The 21,396-nt window shown below is 40.1% G+C and overlaps 1 protein-coding gene across 1 annotated transcript in view; it reads left to right on the top strand.

Annotated features, from left to right (window-relative positions):
• The first annotated feature begins 185 nt into the window (after positions 1-185).
• The window catches only part of ttc28 (tetratricopeptide repeat domain 28), a 100,534-nt gene continuing 79,323 nt past the window's right edge, over positions 186-21,396 (top strand). Inside the window, exons 1-2 of the mRNA XM_055060736.1 lie at positions 186-467; positions 4,901-5,266. Of these exons, the coding sequence (XP_054916711.1) occupies positions 438-467; positions 4,901-5,266 (396 nt within the window). The 5' untranslated portion in view covers positions 186-437. The remainder of the gene's footprint in view (positions 468-4,900; positions 5,267-21,396) is intronic.

Raw genomic sequence — 21,396 nt, 5'->3', positions numbered from 1 at the left:
TTCCCCCCGCGCACGCACCGTCACTGTGTGCGGCTTTTGTCGGGCCTCGCAATGTCTATCAGGTAACTCAATTCCCCTCTGATGTCATGAGGAGTAATTGAAACCTTGCCGAGAGCTGCAGCCATGGAGCCGACCGGATCCCCGCCTCTCACCGGACAAAAATTCCGCTATGGGGAGGATCGGCAGCGGGGAACATGGCGCGTTCACTGCGGATTAACTCTCCGCCGAGGAAAACTTTGGAAAGTGTCGACGTAACGCGCGCGTGCCGCTGAGTCGCGAGGACTCGCAGCACTCATCACCGGGGAACCGACGGGACCGACTCCGCGGGCCGGTTTTTGGATGGTGTCGGAGGCTTTTCCTGCCCTCCCTCACTTCTGCTGCAGCCGCCGCTGCTGCGGGATCAAAGTTTGGAGCAGCGGGCGGAGGATTTAGCGGGGATGGAAAAGCCCAGAGCGAGGAAGGAGAAGGTGAGGCCGGTGGAAACGTAAATTGGTGGGGGGAGAAACGTCCCGACTGCCGGAGGGAAAAGAGCTTTTAAAATATATATATATAGGCTATATATTTAAAAAAAAAGTGCAGGTTGCTCACATATTACGAAGTGTTGACATCCTTCAGGATTTATGAGGAAAAAGTCTGAAAACATAGGCGGTCCAAAGCTGTTTGGGACCCTGAGCAGAATTTGGTTTGGGGGCTTTCCAGCTAACAGTCACCACAGCTAACCCAATAGCTTATTTTCCTTCTTCACCACTATTTATGCATTTTATATCCAACATAACCTCATCTATTGTACAAATTCTATATATATATGGACTGCTTAGTGACAAAAATAGTGTTTTATCAATAATGTATACTTTACATAATTTTTATATTTAAAATATGCTTGTAAATATATTTAGAATCAGCTGTTTTTTCATATTTTAGAGCATGAGTCACCAACCTTTTTGCTATAGAGGCACTTCATCGGTACTATGTGATACAAAGGGCTGCCAAAAATTGACACAATTTATTTTTACTTCACTTAATCAATAATTTATGCGATTTTGAACAGGCGCTGTGTTGGAGACCCTGTCAGAGGTTTGTACCTGTCGAGTGGAAAAATTTAAGCTTCAGAGCAGTACCCCCCACCATGCTGCCATTCCGCTCCTTCAAACCAGCCAGGGCCAATTAGCAAACATCTTGTTTGCTAATTGGCCACTTCTCAGTCTGAAGTTGGTAAAAAATGCTTTTAAAGGGTTATTAAAGGAGCCATGTGGTGATGACTTCCTGGAGGCGGAGTTTCAGAGACACAGAAAGGCCCAATTTCAAGGCTTCAAATCATGAAATCAAATATCTTTTAAGTCATATTTCACAGATATGCAGCAATTCTATAACAACCAAAGTTACTTGAACATAGTTACTTGATTGTGCTACAAAGTGACAACATTTTGGCTAGCCAGCAAATAGTCATAGGTTTTAGAAACCTAACACTGCTCATCATTGTGAACATACCATCCCAATGTGAGATAACGTGGGAACAGTATTATATGGTGTGGAAGGGAAATTTTAATAAGATTAAAAAAAAAACAATTTAGAAATTGAAAAAATGAGAAGAGTAGGAAGGAGTTTCTTTAGTTAGATGAAACCAAAATGTAACGTTTTGGCAAATGCTACATATTAAAAAAACCAAAAACAAACGAAGGGTCAGACCGTACCTTGAACACAACATTCCCATTGTGAAACATAGTGATGGCAGCATAGTGCTGTGGGGATTACTGTCTTCAGCACGAAAAGGGAAGCAACAGATTTCAGACCGGGCCAGGACAGTGAGCCCATGACTGGTTCAGTCAAAGTACAGACCTAAACCCAATTGAGAATCTGTGCCATGACTTGAACAATGAATGTTTGCAGATCTAATGAGCGAGCTTGAGTCACTGGAGAAATTGTCTGGAGTCAATTTCATATCTGAAGTTAACTCCTGTTTGATACTTCTTAATCTTAAATTCAAAGTTTAATGATCATATTCAGGTGGAGCAGTCGTTCTTTCAGCTTTGGAGTTTTTCCCCCTCATATATTGGTGTTGTTCTTCAGAAATGTCCTCCCTGTGACCCGGGCAGAGACGGGGGCAGTGAATAGTAAGACGGGGTGACAAGGGAAGCGTGTTTGCCAACAGTCTTGGAAGGACTGAGCAGGATATTCACGCTGTGTTCCTGTTGCAGCGCTGCTCTACTGACTGCAGCTCGAACAGTCTCTAAAACTTTCATCATCTGTGTGTCTGCTTAAATATGCTCTGTGTTATGGAGAAAATGCAACATGCAGGAATATTTATACAACTATAGATTTATGCTTGTTGAGTCTTTCTTCTTCCCACCTGTGTGTGTGTGTGTGTGTGTGTGTGTGTGTGTGTGTGTACAGTACTGACCAGCTAACACAAAACTCATTCATCAGGTGATGCTGTTTAGATCTTGATAATAATGAACTTAAAATTAAGGGTGTTCCAATACAACAATATCGCTGCTTTGAGTGTTGGCTGATACCGATATCGGCCAGATTAGATAACAGCAGGAATCATACACATTATTATTACTTGTTTTGCAGTGTGGAATGTCAGGAAATAGTTGATCTAGTGATATTAGTCAAGCAGAGAACAATAGTCAACAACAGTAGGTCTGAGAACAACTGACCCACTCATTATTAACCATTATTATCCTGTGTTCAGGATACGAGTGCTGCTGGATAGAAATGCTGGAGAAGGCTAAATTCTGGATGGACTGATTTCTGGGATGGACTAAATGCTGGAGCGGAGTAAATGCAGGGGTCGACTAAAGCCGGGGGACACTAAATGTAGAATGGAATAAATATCAGGACGGACCAGCTGCTGGGTCAGACTAAATTCTGGGTCAGACTAAATTCTGGGGTGGACTAAATGCTGGAACAGAGTACTTTTGTCAACTTGCATTGCCAAAGATTGTAGATGCAGGCCAATATAACCTGATACTGCTTTTTCTGGCTGATAGTGGACCAATTTCCAACATCAATATCGGATCTGGACAGCTCTACTGAAAATAAATAATGTGAAGGGAACAGTGGCAAACAAGCTAACTTGTTTAGCAACGCAGCTTCTCTTTCATCAACACTTCACACCAGTGAAAAGCCTGAAAGAAGCTCATCTTTTAAACCTTCCAATTTTCAAAAACTAAAAAAAAAAACCTTCAATAAAGATGTTAGGACAAAAAGAAAAAACAAAAAGAAGTTGTTGACATCCAGGCAGCGATGTTTACTTTGATGCCACAATCGTCCTGGTTTGTTCTTAGAAATAAAACACATTGAAATAAGTGAAGATGGATAAACAGGCTTGTTTAAAATGGTGAAAACCTCCATAGAGCAGATGCTTTACTCGTATCAGAAACGTGAGGCTGACAAGCGCCTCCGATCTATTTCAAGTAAATCTTAAGTACCACTTCAAGTTTTCTGGCGTCTTCGTCAACAATGTTGGACGAAGCATTTTGAAGGCGTAGGAATCCCTTTAGCTCGTGTGCGTGTGTGTGTGCCTGTGGCGATTTGTAGAGAGATAATGACGGCCTTGGTGTAAGCTCTGGTGAAGGCCCAGATTTGGAAACACCAGATCAGAGGGAGGCAGCTCTCTGGAAGCGCCTCGCTCTCGGCCGTAGTGAAAACATTTTGAGCCCAGGTTTCAGCAGCCGCGGCGAAGGGAATAAGAGCAGAAAACAGTTTGACTTTGTCACTCCCCCCCTGCGTCTTCCTGAAGAGTTGCAGTGGTTACGGAACAGCAGGATAGGGACGTGAACGCTGCAGTTTTTCACTGCATCATAAAATTCATATGAGGCAGCTACTGTTTGCTGTTATTTTGGGTATCTTTCCATCTTCAATAATGTTACTTTTGTGTGTGAAAATGTAACTGACTGACATTCTTCGAGTGGGCTGTTGTTTTAGTGACGGCTTCAAATACTGGAAAATTACATTTAAATCAATTATTACTTCTGAAATGTCTGTTATATAAAGCATCGTTAGAGAATGGAATCATTTCTAAAAAATTTTCAAACTTTACATAATTCTCACATGATGGATAATTCCAAAAATGTTTCCAAGTTTTAGTTCGAACACACATCCTGTGTAGTTGGATGCATTCAGTGTAACATTTGGTTTTAGTTTTTTCCTGTTTCCATTTAGATTAACTCTTTATTGTTCAGCCAGTCCAGTTCTCACGACATCACATCGTTCCTCAGTTATTCTTTGTTTTCTTTTAGATCCAACTGCCATTAAACATGACATTCAGGTACAGATCTGTCTCCAATGTCAATTGATTTACGGACCGATCTTTTTTAAAAACAAATGTTTGAATCCAACAAACAGCATTTGTTGGATCCAACAAATCCAACATTTCAATCCAATATGTTGGATTAAATTTCTACGGTGGCGTGTTAGGGCCATTGTAGATAAAGAAATGAATAATAATAACAAAAAAAGAGTACATGTCTCAGACATTTTCTCGGAAAAAAAACAAGAACATTTCTGAGTTTGAGAAATTAATTTTCAAGAGAAAAATGCAGACATTTTTAGATTAACTTTACGGAACTCAGAAATTTCCAAGGTTTTTTGTCTAGAAAATTTCTTGGCTTAATTAAAAACTTAGTAGTAGGTTTTTTTTCACAAATATGATTTCTGGAAGATTTTAATGAGACCAAATTCCATGGGAATATATTGGACAGTAGTCTGATGAAGATCATGTAGCTGTTAGCATGGTGCTACCACATGTTGAATAAGACGGCTACTCAATTTAAAGCAGTTATTTAAAAAAAAGAAAAAAAAAAACAAGTGATTTTGATTATATTTTTTACTAATAGACACATGAATGTGTTGTTGTTTTTGCTAACCATGTCCTCCTCCTGTGTCTTCTCCACAGTTCTCCCTTTTTGGCTCTCGCTCCACCGGCAGAGCCACCAACCCTTCCTCCTCATCCTCTCGCTCTTCATCTCCCGGGATCCTCTCAGCCAAAGGCGGGAAAAGCCGGGATCGGATTCCCGGCTCCGGTGGTCCAGTCGCCCTGAGCAAAGCCGAGTTCTTGGAACGTGTGCGCCGTAGTAACCAGGCCTGCCAGCAGGGGGAGTTTGCGCTGGCTGTTCGTCTCTACACTGAGGCCCTCACCGCCGACCCGCAAAACTGCATCCTGTACAGCAACCGGTCTGCGGCCTACCTCAGACTGGGACAGCATGGCAAGGCTCTGGATGACGCAATCAAAGCCCGTCTAATTAACCCCAAATGGCCCAAGGTAAGACGCTTGACCTTTGATGACCTTACGGTTTTAATTGTAGTCGTTTGAGTAGAGTAATTGGATTTAAAAGTGTAAGTAATGATCAAGTCAGAGCAAGAAAAACAATAATCTTGAGATCAAAAGTCAAAATTATTTTTATGTCTTGGCGCTAATTGTCTTCCGTACACCAGCGTAAAATGTTGCTCAAATATAAATTAAACGCCCGCAGCTTGTGGGATGTGGCTAACTCCAGCTGTGCTTTTACGATGCCTTGTAAGTGTTATTTGTGATAACCAACGCAAAGTAGTGTAATTGTGAGGGGAAACCAAATTTTTGTCTGGATTTTTATTTTTATTTTTTAAAGCGTCTCAGACATTTGTATGCAGCCATCCAGAGTGAAAGCTGCGTAGAACTGCATTTAACTCGGCTGCAGCCGCCAGTCTTTTAGGGAATGTCTCAGGAGCAGGCGTCTCCAACCGTCATCCTGGAGATGCAGCTTTTGCCAAACTTGATGACATGTTGAAGATTCAGCTGGCTGGAAAGCTGTTTTAAATGAAAGCTACTTGGTCAAAGTAAGTATTTTATTTTAGAGCTTCATGTTAATGATGCGTCTATAGTAATGGTCCTAAATCAAACCACTCACTTGAAGAAAACCAGATTTAGACCGCATGAATTGCCTCTCTCCTCCCCTAAAGGCTTGAAGTGGTCGTCTGCATCTAAACAGTGGAAAGTCAGAGAATATACTCCGAGTCCTTCAAGTCCTTTCAGAGAGGAAAGTGGGCAGTCGGAGGACTACCTCTGTCGGGACAGCTGGTTCCCAGCCAGCTCCGCTCCGCTTCCTTTCACAGTGAGAGAGAATGGACGGAAGTGGTGTTTGGGTGTGTATCCGAGCAGTGTGTGTATGCGCGTGTTTGTGTGCAAGTGTGAGATAGCTTTGCACGGCTGTTATTTTGTTTTGGAAACCCTGGCGAGGCCTTGGCCCGAGTTTGGTACTTAAAGACAATACCAGAAGCAGCATTCCTGTGTGTGTGTGTGTGTGTGTGTGTGTGTGTGTGTGTGTATGTGTCTGCATAGTGGCAGTGTCATTGCTGTGAGCTCACTGCAGCATTCGCTTTGGGTCAAAGCTAAGGTCAGAACCGATGAACTACCAGAAAGAGAGACTCTTTCTGCTTCACTTAATTCTTTCTACCCTTCAGTCGGCCATCTTTGCTTTCTTCTCTCCTCCTTTTCTTCTTCTGTGTTTGCCTGCCACAGTTTGTCCCATTGCTGCCCCCGCTGACTTGTCTGTTGGCCCAGCGCTCTCAAACACGCATTATCTGAATCTGGCACACACACAAATGGAGCGACTCGGTCATGGGAACGGAGTGGTAGAGTCGGTCAAAAGTCGCTGAAGTTTGGGTGCTTATCTGGATAACAGCGCGCGCTGGCAGGCTGGCAGGCTGGCAGGCTGGCAGGCTGGCAGGGCTTCTTTGCATTTCGATGTCGTTTTCGTTTCGTCTGTCCGATGCGAAGATTTTGAGAAAGCCTTTTTGTTTCTTTGTGATTCAAATGAAGCTAAACCACACAAGGAAAACTTGTTGCAAGAGTGAAAGCCTTTCCTTTGACTGAGAAGAAGTTTTTATATGCTTACACCGACCGGACTGGTTGCATGGTCATTTTATTGTTTGGTACTTTTGAAGACCAAATAATAAAAAATATAGGTTTTTTTTTTCAATTTTAGATATCTAAGCTGATAGAAAAAGTGAAACTTTCTGTTTGTCAGCTCACAGGTGAAGAAGTGTTAGTTTACAGAAAACCTGAAGGAGGCGCTGTGCTGCCCATTCAGTTCCACGAGGATGTGTTTCAGTATGACAGAGCTCTTTTTATTTTGACAAATAAATAGAGATAAGTGAGTCCCCTCAATTTCAAATGGATCAAATGTAATGTTAGGACCTTAGTCTGTCAATTTAAATTTTTAAACTTTGTTTTCAGTATGGCCCTATACAACACTCACAGGGTTCTCCAACCGGCCATTTGAGGAGAGTCATCATCTTAAAGCAACCCATCATAAAATGATTGTGACGGCCCTGCTGTGCTCCCTGCATGTCATTATTTTCAGACGCTGCCTGGCAAAAATGGGACAGTAAAATATCTGTTGAACTTTTACGGGATGGATTTGCATTAGCTCTATTTAGAGCGTTCGACAATTACTCGTTAAAGAATTTGAATTACTATAAGTTACAACAACTTTAATTTCCCTTTGGGATCAGTGAAGTATTTTTAAATTTCAATTTGAACAGTCCAGAGAGAGCTGCGAGTCTTTCAGGGGATGTCTCTGCAGCACCTAGAAAACAAAATTAGTCTTTTTCTTCTTTTTTTCCCTTTTTGTTTTGCAAAATAGCTGAAGCCCAGTCAGACTGGTGGAGCCAACTGGGTGTTCCTCAATGGGGGCGACACCATACAATTTGAAAAAATATAAGATTTGTTTGTTTTATTTAAATGTTCTGGTTATCAGAGATACTTCAACCAATAACTAAACACAATACATATGTTTTAAGAAACAACAATGCTAAACGCATAGAGAATAATTTTGATTGGAGGTATAAACTTGAGGAGAAGGATTTGTGAAACTAAAGTAAAAGCAGCTTCATCCTTTCCTGGCACACGATTAGCCGCAGTCTGGTTCAGCTCGACGTTACTCTGAGGGTTCACTCAGAAGGAATCAGTGCAGATCATCAGGAAGGTGGAGGCAGACCAGATGGCTGCCCCGCTCCGCCTATTGACAGAGCAGCCAGAGGAGTTGGCCCCGCGTCGCTCTGGATAACTCTGTCATTAAGAAACGTCTCGCCGACCGCACGCTGCACGGACGATTACTCGCATGTGGGCAAAGACGCTCTCATTTCTTCAAGTGGGACGAGCAGGAAGGGTTTGCTTTTTGGAAGCCTCCCCACATCAAACCGTTCAGGCTCTTTCAGAGTAAAAGCTGCTTTTGTGCCGAGAGTGAAAAGCGGTGGAGCTTCGTCAAGGTCAGCCGGAGACACAGAGCATGAGATGGGGGAGTCTCCAGAGGAAATGATTTCATGGAAATGAGTTTCTGTGAACTTGAAATGCAGAATTTTCCATCTTTATTCAGTTTTTCTTCTAAATAAATGATGTAGCTGCAACCTGTGGGTCCAGAACCTCATAGGATCTTCTATAATGGCTATAAAATGTCAGATAAACATGAAAAAGAAACAACTGAAGTGGTGAAAATAGGTATAAAAAGAAATACATTTATTTACTACATTACTACATTTAATTTTCACAGCTAAATCACAGTAAAATTGCTGTCTTAGCAATTCATGTAAAAAAATGTTTTTGAAAAAGTTCTATGTTTCTTTACATAAAATAAAAAAACACTTATACTCCACTGATTACAAAATTGAAGCGTTTTTCAATGCCATATTTGTGCAAATGGAGTAGATGTCTGCTTTTTTTTGTTTTTCTGTTTTGTTTTTGTTGTAATTTTTCCACTTTTCAAACTGAGACATTTTCAATTTTTTTTTTAGAAAATCTCTCAGAAATTTTCTGGAAAAATAAAATAAAATTTTCATCTGAAAATTTAGTTGAGCCTTTTGGCAGAAATGTCCCTCTTTTTTTTCTAAGACTCCATCGTCAGTTATGCTACTTTTGCAAAACCCGTTTATTTGTTGTTTGTTGCTCTTTCTGATCCCCATTAGCATCAGCAGCATCCGCTATTCTTCCTAATTCACATAAAAAGACAGATCATATTTTCCAAAACACCATAACAATGAAGCATTAAAATGACACGTTCTATTCTACCTGTATCGTTCCTCTTATTGAAAAAAATATGTTTTAGTCAAGCCTCAGAGAAACACAGATCAGTTCATCGCCTGGTGCCAGAATATGACTGAAGAGGATTTTTTGAGAAACCACTAGAGAGCAGCACTGACTTGTGAAATTTCCTTCACATCCACAAAGGAAAGTGAACAGTTCTTGTTGCCAAAGCGACTGCGTTGCCCTCTGATGACCCACATCACATGAGGCTTGGTAACACATAGGCCGTGTAATCCACCCCAGCTGACTGACTTCCCCAAAAATCTGTCTCAGGAGCTGCTCTGTGTTATCGGCCACCTAGTGTTTGCTTTCTTTTCCTTCTTCTTTTTCTCTTTTTGTTCCCCTGAAATGCATCTCTCGCATTATGTGCATCAGCAGGAGGGCCTACTGCAGCTTCCTTTGCGTCTCTCAGACCCGATAATGTTCTCCCATGCTGCTGGCTCTGCGTCTCCTGCTGTCGCAACACTCCTGCAGAACATAATGAGTTTTATTTTAGCTTGCAAGGAGAGTTGGGGTTAATTTTCAGGTAATCGGAAGATGTGTGCCTATACTGAGACTTTTTTTTTTTTTAAATACGTAGCCAGCCCGAACCAAAAGCTGCTGACTTAGCAGCCAAACACAAGTTGCTGGTGAAGGATTTTTTGCTTCTCAGCTCAACTCTGTGTGCAAAGAAAGGGGGAAGATAAGACAAGTGGATCTTAATGAAAGATTGTCTCAGTTTGATGTGAACGAAGCATGGTGGGGATGCTTCACACGATGAGGCTTTCGCTCTGCAGATCTATAAGCGCACACTGGCAGCAGCTAGCCAGCGCTAGCTGCTGCCAGTACGCCGCCCATAAATCTGATCTGTATTACCTAGAATTTACTTTTTTCAGCTTTGCATAGTGATAATGTAGTTGCCTCATCAAAAACATACCTGGAGTGCTGCCTTGATTCTTTCATGCACATTTGAGGACTCCTTTAATCTCCATGGCAACCATTTTGCTCCACAAAACGCCTGGGTGGACCTTGCCCCGCCTTCGAGACGCAGCTCTTCCTCAGAACTACAGTTTCCAAGCTACCAAGTTTCTCCCCCACTCGGCTCCTTCAGACTAGCAGCATGTAGCAAAGACCTGGTACCACTGTATATCTACTGCGCTCATTATACGAGCTACTTCTCAGTGCTACACTGATGAAAACCTTGTATGAGGGAGGAGCCAAGGAGTTAAAATATGAAGTCAATTTTCTCTAAAGCCGTATTTGAGATGTACAAAATTTCTAATGATATTTATATAGAAAATATAAATTGATTAGTTTTTTGAATTAAACCAGCAAATTAAGCTTAAAAAACAGAATCCTTTAAATTGATTGTATTTAACTAAACTTAATTCAGTGTTATAGACCTAACAAATTAATCAGTTTTTTAATTCTACTCATTCATTCATTGTCTTGCATTTTCAAACAACTTGTTGAAAAAGGACAGGCCTCCTGCAGCAGTCGTGTCATTCTTTGCTTGGTAAAGTAACAGGAGAAGGAAAAGGCAGACTTTCACAAGAAATGCTTTTCAATTAAAACCTGCCAGCAGCCAGTATGTGGAGAACATTCAAACTCCGTACTAAAAGAGCCCAGGCCAGGATTTAAACCCATGACCTCCTTTTTGGAAGGCCATAGTGCCCCCAGTGGCTGCCGAAGGTGCATTCACTTTGCAAAAATGGAGCTGATGTTTGCGTTTCAAACATATTAACCGACTTATTTTTTTGGTGCAGCTCTTAAAAAAAATCTGGTTCAAATGCCAACCCTCAGAATTCAACCATCAGTTTCTGAATCCCACACTTTTCTATTTAATTTGGTAGTTCCTTGTTCCCACAACTTAATAGTCTGCATATTACATACTCTAAAGTGTAATTAAAACTAAACCAAAGCTGTGCACTTTGACTGTTTCCTCTATATTTCACCATTGTAAAATAATCCCAAGGTATTTCTGATTTCTGTTTTTCCTGAAGTTTGGCGGCGAGACAAATAGACAAACCGACACATTTAATCTGTGTATAAAACATCGCCTAAGCTCTCATCACCACGAAAACAAACATCTGGTTCAGGCTCATCTGGTTGGCGTTTCCACAGCAACGGCATGCCAAGCTGCTGGATGCGCCAACTCAACTGGGCATGTGTGGCAGCAACTGTTTGTCCGTCCCATCTCTGTGAAGATGATCAACAATACTAACTTAGGGCTGCAATGATTAATCGATTTATTTCCGATTAACTGATAATCTTCAACTAATTAGTAGTTGACTGGAGTATACAAACTCTGAAAAGGGCGACTTGCTGAAAACAACACATTCAAACCAGTGATTGAGCCAAATCTTTACAAAATGAATATTTATTTGCATTTAGGATAAAAAAAAACTCCTCCTGTAAATATGTTTTAGCCAAAACTCCTAAAATGGCATAGCTTTAGCTTCACATGGTCCAAATTCACTTAAAGTATTACATGCTGTTGCAATTTAGACATTTATTTCTTATTTTAAAAAGATATTAGTTTATTTGCAGTTTTATGTATTCCTAAAATGGTATAAAAATACCTAAGTGGTGAAATAAATTTCTGTAAAATATGCTAAATTTACCCGGTTGATTAATTATCAGAATAATCAATTAATCGATAACCAAAATTTATAAATATATTTCTCTGACAGTATAAAGACGACTTAAGTGGTTAGATAAAAACTGCAGCATGGGCTCATTTTTCATCTGATTGTCAGCATAATCGATAAATTGATCAATTACTAAATAGTTGTTAGTTTCAGCCCTGTAATAAGATAAGAAAGAAACATTCTCCATCTCATACTTTCATATTCATAGAGAAATGTGCAGCCGTCAAAGGATTAGCGAACGAGGGCTCAGCAGTTTCGCTGTCAGATAGGGTTAATTCTGTCTTGAATGTTTCCTGCTTATCTTTAACCCTCCAACCCCCCACAACGCCACCCTCAAATTAAATTATGCATTCATGGGTTTAAGTGGTACTCTTCAAAAGCTGTGGCGGCTTTTGCTGTCACACAGTGTCACAGCAGGGATGTTAAATAGGAATTCAAGACAAGACTTTTTAAGCTTGTAAAGTTTGCTTCTGCTCCATATGTTCATTGTTTTTTTTTCTGATTTGATTTGTACAGATGCTGTTCTGTTGAAGCGAATATGTCCACAAAGTCCAAAGTTTAGCTTCTATTGATACTATCAGACACTCTGACTGAGGTAATGCAAACAGAGAGCTGATGAAGGAAGCTAAACCAGCAGAATTATGATCTCTCGCTTTTTAAATTTCTATCAGAACTCTTGCTGCTGCATTTTGGATCAGCTGGAGGCTTTTAACCGCATTGCGGACAGTAAAGAGTTACAGTAGTTCAGTGCTAAAGTATCATTAACTAGTTTTTCACAGCCTGGACAGGACATTTCTCATTTTTCCAAGATTCCAGATAAAACAGAAGGAAACCAGAGGAACTTGTAATCAGTTTCTATTTCAGAGGTTCTAGTCCAAATACGACAACTTCTCTCTTGTCTGAACTCAGAAGCAAAAGTTAATGTCATCCAGTTTTTTTAATTCATTGGGGGATTTATTTATGATTAAATAAAGTGTCATCAGCATAACTGTGGAACTGTGAGCCATGCTATCTGATTTTGCCAGTAAAAAAAAAATGTATATGTAGATAGATAATTTGCCCACTACTCAACCCTGTGGTACTCCACAAGGGTGAAGATTTGTAATTGACACAATTACGCTGGATTAAATCAGACAAATAATATTTATAACAAGCCTAGTGTGGTTCCCGTGATCACTACTGTTTTTTTATAACTCTGGTCAGATCTGATGTGATGGAGCTCAACATCCTGCTGTTTGAGGTTTCATCAGACTTGAGACTGGGATAGAGTCAGATAGTTAGTGTGAGGGGCAAATCCAAATACATGTACATGTTACAACGATCCAGTTAAAGTCCAGACCAAAATCCAATTACATTGCTATGGCAAAAATTGAGAACTGTTGCTCACGACGACGTAAAGCCTGGTAGTGTAAAATTACTTGAAAGCTGTGCATGTCTGAAATAGACTGGGCTCATTCAAGACGAAGTGTGAATCATGTGTTTTTCAGGTACATAGTGACATTTTATAGCACAGTAATGTAACTGCTAACTTCAGTTGTTATAAAGACGCTGTATATATCAAATATGACTGAAAAGAAATTTTACTTTGCTAATTAATGCCTTGAAACTGGGCCTCTGTCTCTTTAAATCTCCTGCTCTTTCTGAAGTTTCTCTTTCAGGAAGTCATCATGACATGGCTCCTCTGACATTTTAGCAACGTTTTTACCAACTTTGGACTGAGAAATAGCTATATAATGAGTTCAGCAGATAGGCAGTTCCCCTAGTGTTTGCTAGTTTCTGCCGGCTAGTCTGAAGGAGCCTCACAGAGGCCTGCTCGGTGTTCTGATGCTTAGAAACAGCAGCTCTGACGAGGACCTGCGTCTTGGAGGTGGGGCTAGATCCTACCAGGTGTTCTGCAGCTGAATGGTTTCCAGGGAGATTAAAGGATTTCTCAAACACGCATGAAAGAATCAAAGCAACACTCCAGGTATGTTTCTAATAACACTGTAAACATGACGTAAAGTTGAAAAAAGGTTGATTTTGAATAACACTACCTCTTAAGGTGTTGACAGTAGAACAGAATGTTTTCTGGCTTGTTAGAGTAAATCAGGTTTCCCAGAGAACGAAGCTCTAATTAACATTCAGCAGTCTGCCACAGCAGCACAGCGTCTGCGTAGTAAAGATGAATTACTCTGTTGTGTGGAAAAGCTAATTTATCTTTCTCTTCAATATCGTTAATAAAACCTCTTAGGCATTGTAATTTGCTAAAGTGGAAACAGGTTATTTTGTTAAGACAGAAAAAAAAGTCCAGTGTGTGTTCTTTTTATTTTTGTTGGAGTAATTTTATTATTTTTATCGTGGAAAATAACTAAACGACCACCCTGGTGCTAAATAGGCACATCTCTCCAGCGTGGTGTAATTGTTAGCGGCTCCTCCTCTCTGACGCTGTGATATTGGCTGGCTGAAAATGACCTTCATAAGAGTCCTGAGGGAGCGCAGCAGGCCCGGTCTGCAGCTCCACCAGCGTTCCTGTCAGCCTCAAGCTGCTCAAGTAGAATGCACCTGAATGTACCTGTTGGCTTGGACAAGTGACTACAACCTTGCCATAAGGCACAAACTAACCAAATTAGCTATTAGTAAGCAGACTTGATGTATTGTGCATAAACAGCACGTCCAACGCACAAGCAGTGATACGTCTTGCGTAGTTTCACTGGTCGCTATGGAATAATTTAGTAATTGAGTCACACAGGCCTTTGACCCCGTTAGCTCATTAGTGGCAGTTTATTTTGCAGTAGTTTTAATCTGCTCAGAGGTTTAGCGTTCACTCCAGGATGCAGTGAACGCAAAGACCAAAACATTAAATTGAGTATAGATTGTATGGTTTTGCAGTGAATTTGAGACATATAAATGTGTATTTTTTGTTAGGTTTTTTCCCCCCCAGTGACTCTCATTTTATGTGTAATGCTTTATAATTACCTGATCTTTCTTTACCTCCACGATGCCGGTTTGACTCTTGAAGGCTCAGATGTGTACGGGATATTGCCAGCATTATTTTTAATTCATAAATGACCAGAGGCGTTTCAGGCAGAAGCTCATCTTTGAGAGGAAATGCTAAAACCGTTTTTTGAATTCGATGAAGGATGTTTTAAACTCCAGAATCGCTAAATGTTTTCTTCCCTCCATATATTGCCACTTCCTGTCGCGCTCTGTGAGATGCCACTTCTGGTTAGACGGTTGGAAAATGTATGTGCAAATTCGGTTTCGGTATTTTAGGCATGGCAAAGCTAATTGTTCCATGAGTAGTTTGGCTAACTCCTTCACGGCTTTTTACTAGTGCAAAACCCTGGTTCGACAAAAGAGTAAAATCAAATTTGATTGTGCTTAGATGTTTTGTTGTGTGACTCAATGACTAAATTATTCCATAGCGACCATTGGATAGTAGAGCTAGTGAAAATGTTGGGTGAAGAACTTAAACTGTGCTGTAGGTCTGCTTGGTTGGAGTTGTCTGGAACTTTATGTGATCAAAGCTGATATAAGTGACTTATGAATTGGTGGTTTTGCATTCACGTGCGATAGCGTTGTAGTTGTTGGGAGGTTACTGTGGATCAAGTATAAGCTCATCTGTAGCTCAGTGAGTGAGTTCTTGTGAAATTGTAACAGTTTTATAAGAAGTGGTTCTGGTGACATTTGCTGATCTCTAGATGGTATTAACTTGAGGAAGGGAGGGAGAGGTAAGCTGAAGACTCTCAATCGATCATGAAAGGAGTTCTCTGCAGACCCAATCGTTTTGAGGTGTGTATCGTGGCAGAAGAGCGAATAAGACGCTCGAGGACAAGAGTAACATCAAGTAGATTCAAGGTAAGCGAGTCTCAGCGTTCAGGGAGGTGGAGATAGAGCAACAACCCTTGGAGCACAACAACTAGAAGGCTACCACAACTATTGACATCTGGCAACATCTGTGATTCCTGCTGGTCCTCTTCAGCAATGTTTCTTGCTGAGCAGATGATTTTCAGGTGAGGGAGCCAGTGCTTCAGGAACAATACTGAATGTTACGAGATCATAGGTACAGAAAGAGAGGAGCGAAGAGGAGAGGTAGAGAGAACAAACCTAAACCTGTTCCCAGATCACAGCATAGACACTATTCCACTAGAATGGCTTGTTTTTATCTGAAAGTTTGAATAAATTTCTACTTATTTAACATTTATTGTGCATTCAATTGGGGAAATAAATGCCTGAATGCATTTGAATATGGTTCTTCTTTGCCCTGAAAGGCTTTTGACTAGATGAAATGTTACGTGTTGAGCTGGAAGGGTAAATGGTTTTATCACCATTCAATAATGGCTCTTGCTAACGGGCGAAGCCCCTTTCTGCTCTAACTGAGTTCTCAGTGGAGGGAGATCAATGCCGACGCCTCCTGCTTTGTTACTGAATCAATATAGGTTTTTTATCTAAATGCACAAAACCTGTGCAAAGATAAGTCAAACACACACACGCACGTACACACACACACATCCATAGGCTGATCTGATAACCAAACATCTCCAGTTGCTAGGTCTCATTTTATCAGGCTGCTCTTTGACCTACACTATCTGAACTCTTAACTCGCATTTCACAGTCAGAGATGGGGGAATGCGTTTGTTTTCTGCTGTATTATCGCTGATTTCATAGCTCCAGTGGGAATCCAGAGATCAGTTTGGGACACGGACTGTGTGGAGCAGAATTAAGAAATTTGAATTCCTTATTTTTGTGCTGTGACTCTGGTTTTATATTTGCACCACCAATCTGAGCACACAGTGAGACCGCAGTAAATGCAGATTTCTATGTGAGCAAAGAATAATGTGTGGTGTGTGCGTTTAAATCTCGCACATGTTTGCTTAATAGTATTCTCTTCTCACACTCAACTCTGATAAAATCGAGCTCTTCTTTCTCTGAGCTCACAACTTATAGTGTGTCAAGGAAGCACACCACCAGCCAATCAAACACAGAAGCAATCAAAAGTAGCAAATCAACTATTAAATACATTTTTTAAAATCTTTTTCCAACATAGAACTGTGTTGGTTTGAATAGCAATTTACAAAAACTGCTTTTTATTTTTACTCGTTACTTTTGCCTAACCTTAAAATATGTACGATGATCTAAATATCTATGTGTGTCAAAAAGAAAAACAGACATAATATCTAACAGGGAACACAGTAATGCTGATAATAGAGCAGGAAAATAACATCCCCTAAACATATCTTTTTAACAAGGCCAAACAATGATGAATAAAAACTTGCATGTAAATGTGTTTTCAGCCGGTCAGGATTATTAAATATAGATTCAAATAAACCAGCCGTCTGAAAATTTTGAATCCTGGACACCACGGATCAGAGGGAGCCGTGGGATTGGCGAGCAGATGCTGTGTGTGCACACGAGGAACAACAGAGAAACAACAGCAGGTGAAATACCTGCTGTGGCTGCAGAGAGGAATGAGCAGATTAGAGCATGCATTTGGTTTGTGTAGCACAGAACGAGTGTATATGGCACCGTATGGGAGCTGAGATGAATGGCTTCATTCGGTCTGTGTGCCTGGGGGCCACACAGACCGATGCGGCCACACCGCAGACTTTATGTCACGCTCGCACCCCGTCAACACCAAACGCTGATGAATGTTGAAAAAAGCTTTTGCTTTTGTTCGAACAAGCATTTAAAGTGTTTGTTTTGTTGCTTTAAAGCTCTGTTCTGTCACTTTGGTTTGGATTTTTCTTGTCATTTGGGGTTTATTTAACGTTGCAGTAAGTCCTTGTGCTTATTGTTAGCTGATGTGTTTGTGTAATGGTGAGTTCTTGTTTTGACGCTCTGAATAAATAGACTTTTTGGCTTTTGGCCTGATGATCTTTCATCAGAACTCATCAAGGAAAAATTCAGTTTCCTCGTTGTTTTGATGCCTGCTTCATGTTGTTTCTGTGTTTACTCAGCCATTACTTTTCCTCGGCTTCCTTCTGCTGTTCTTTACATCATAATTAGAGTCACTTGTTTCTCATGCCAGTGATTTAAACGCCTCTGCCTCGTTGATTCATTGTCAGATCCTCTTTAGTTTTCCGTCAGTCATACTTCTGGCTGTTTCTCCTTGTCGCCTTCAAGTGCTCTTAAAAGGTATTTGTTTTTTCAGTTTTCATCAATATCATCTACCCTACCAGGGAAAAAGGTGAGGTTTTGCTGATGTCTGTATTTGACCACAGTAAAATTAAAAACGTGTCTAATTTCAAATGGTCTCCCTAGGATTTCAAATAGTTAGGGGTGTTTGCTGATAGTAACCTTAAAATCTCTTTAAACTCCACTTGGCTACCCTCCTTCAGAAGGTGAGGACTTAGGAAAATAGATGGATTTACCTCTTACGTAGAATAAATGTCATAAAGATGAATAACTTTCCTAGATTTCTATACATTTCAGTCACTTCCAATTCACATCCCAACCATATTCGTCATCTCTCTTTAAAATTCAATTAGAAAATTTATTTGGCACGGTAAGCCACCAAGACTCAGCCTGGATAAAGTGTTGCTGCAGTATGAGGATGGAGGACTGAAGCTACCTAATTTTCAATTGAACTATTGTAAAGTCTAGGTTCTTGGCACAGATGTTTGACTTGCAGGCTCAAAATCGAAACAACAGAAATAAAAGAAGTGATGCTATTAAATGTGCTTTACAAGTGGTACGTCTCATTGTTTGAAGTGCTTTATTGTGAACCAATTTCGTTGGTTTGTAATAAAGTTAATACTAAAAATTACCCATTACCTTTTACAGCCAACTACGCATAATGACCTTAAAGCCTAAGTCACATTAAGTAATATTTTTTTCATTACTCCTGTCTTGTTTTTTTTTAAATAACTTATAATGCTAAAGTATAAGAAAACAATTAAAATTGATCAAATTCACCATTTTACAGTAACACTTAGTTGAAAATGAGGTAAAATGTCCAGATCTCTTTAGCTGGCCATTTATCCTTCTCAAGCACAAACTGTTATCCTCCAGTCTTATGGACACACAGTCTCACACAAACTGCCTCTAAACTCCTCCTGATTTCCGCTGCTTTCATGAACAACAAACAAAAACATCACACACAAAAGCGGCCGCGCCCTCTAGTGGCAAGGCTAAAAGCTGCATCACAGTCTGGGTTTCACGACACTCATCAAAGATGATATATTCGAGCTATAATGTTCAACATGATGCTCCCAACTATAAATTTCGCTGTCGGCATGTATGGGGGAATTTGGGTGATGTGCAATGACCTTTAACTCCTAAAAATTCAGTTTTGGTCTCATCTGACCGGACCATAACCTCCCAGTACTTCACAGGTTTACTTGTTATCCATGAACCTTCAAAGCGTTTTAACATATTTTTTTTCTTAAGTAGCTACGTCTTGCGTGGGGAACATGCATAAAAGCCGTAACGTCTTAGTGCATTCGCAACTTCTTTCTTCAAAATAATTGTACCGTCTTAAGTTCTCATGGTCCTTCTGTTAGAGCTAGTTTGAAAATGTACTTACAATCTAATTAATTGATAAGAAACGGTCCTTTACATCTCTCCACCTGAGATTTCAGTAGCTGGTCATAAAAACGGCTGTGATAAACATGTAAATAATTCAGAAAATGAGCATTATCATCGCAATAAAAGCCCGCGCAGAAAGGCATCAAAGGTCCAAACTGTAGCTGTACATGCAGAGTTGCAACGTTCGTCACTGCCAAATTGTGCTTCTGTGTGTCCAGTGGCCCTGTTTGGTGCAGAAAGTGCTCAATCATGCTGACTTTTTGGCGACACGTGGAGTGTGCAGGCGCGATGTTCCTCTGCCGTGTTTGTAGCAGAAGTGACGGCCGTGTGAAGAGACAGAGTGATGATGCACACAGAGATGACTAAGACAGAGATCGTATAATATATCCAGCTCATCTCTCAGTTTTTCTAACAAATTCATCTTCCAGCTGCTGAAGAAAAGGTCGAGGGTCGCAGGTCGGGGTTGACTTTGTCATCTCAATGTGAGACGGTCTGACTTTTAAATAAATGAGCTGTTTGTTAATGTGATTTTTTTTTTCTCAGCCCATTAAGCAATAAATTTATGCCCTCAAAAGTCCCAGGAGTTCATTTATTTTTTGTCTCTTTATCAGAAATAAGGAGACCAGAAACTCCTGTATGAATCAAAGTGTATTTTCATTATGAATCAAACAAAACATACACAATAGAGGGGACTTAGAAACAAAAACAAACAACCAAAAACCCATAATCTGCTTTTGCTGAAAACTGTTTTAAGGAGCTTTGGTTAAAATAATAAATAGACCTTCAGCTACCTATGATTCAACGAATTCAATGTCTAAGAGCTTTAAGACTTTTTCAGGTTTTTTCTTCATTTTTTGGATTAGTTATCCAGCTGTAAAAGATTTAGCTGGAGGAAAAGAGAAAATGAAGGGCAGAGTCCATCCAGTGACCATTCTAGCACTGGTACTGGAAGCTGAAATAACACCACTGTGTCATGGCTGACTGTGATATAATTTTTCTCTTTTGTTTAACCTTCAAAAACATATTTTAAGCAAGTTGAAACTTTGTTGTAACCATTTAATATGGATCTTTAAGTTCTCGGTTTTGTGTAAACACAACATGGGCTTTTTTTTCTGACTTTTTGTCTTTCAGTTGAATCATAGAATTGTGTTCGGTGTCTTAACATCCACATCGCACCATCACACATCTGCCTCTCGCGTTACTGGCTAATGAAGATGCATAGTCTGATCCTCCTGCATCTGAACAAAGATCACACAACCCTGGTGTGGTACACTTTAATCAAGAAAAATTATTTACATTTCATAACTATATGACATAGTATAATTTAAATATTATGTTATCACTGCCGATATGAAGATCAGTAATTACTGAAAATATATTTTGAGGTTCTCTATATATTACGTAACTCAAATGTTCATAAAACTTTTATGCTTGACACAGGGCATTTATTTATATATATTTTATTATTATTATTATTATTTTTTTAAATCTCAGTCATCAGTAAATAAGGCAGTTTTTTCAATTAATTAGGTTGTATTATGTCCTAAAACTTAATAGAAGTGGAAAATGTAGAACTGACTGGGGATCTGACTAGCGAATAACGTAGCACAGTACATTTGTATTTGTCCACACAGAACCAAGAGCTTTACATCGTCAGTGTTGTAGCTCTTGAGACCGGTGTTGGTCTCAAGAAGATTTTTTGATGAACTGAACTGACAATTACTGTATTTTCCGGACTATATAGAGCGCACCTCACTATTAGCCGCATCCACAAAGTTTGAAAAAACGAAACAAAAAAATACTGGAAACATACATATATAAGCAGCCTGGTTCAGAGCGTGGGGGAAAAAGTAGCGGTTTATAGTCCGAAAAATATGGTAATTAAAAAACCCCCACACATCTGTTTGGGTGAATCTTTGCACAGAAGCTGTAGCACATTTTCCAATCACTTTCAATAAAATAGCTGCAGAATGTAACCTCTTGAACCGTTGTTTTTCCTCTTTATCTCAATAAACCCCTGAGAATAGTTTTGGGAACACTGAAGTTATTGCTGCCACCTCATCCACTTTCCCGTGTTAACATGAAACAAACATGAACTTCTGCTTTTCCCCCTGTAGCTCCTCAGTGTCTGTGTGCTTGTCCCACATCACGGTTCAATGTTTGCTTAATATCATGTAGCTCACCTGTGAGGCAGCA

This window comes from Poeciliopsis prolifica, unplaced genomic scaffold (assembly GCF_027474105.1).
Source record: "Poeciliopsis prolifica strain line A6 unplaced genomic scaffold, Auburn_PproV2 SCAFFOLD061, whole genome shotgun sequence".
NCBI lineage: Eukaryota > Metazoa > Chordata > Actinopteri > Cyprinodontiformes > Poeciliidae > Poeciliopsis > Poeciliopsis prolifica.
The sequence above is the reverse complement of the archived record's forward strand: the minus strand, read 5'-3'. Positions and strand labels throughout refer to the sequence as shown.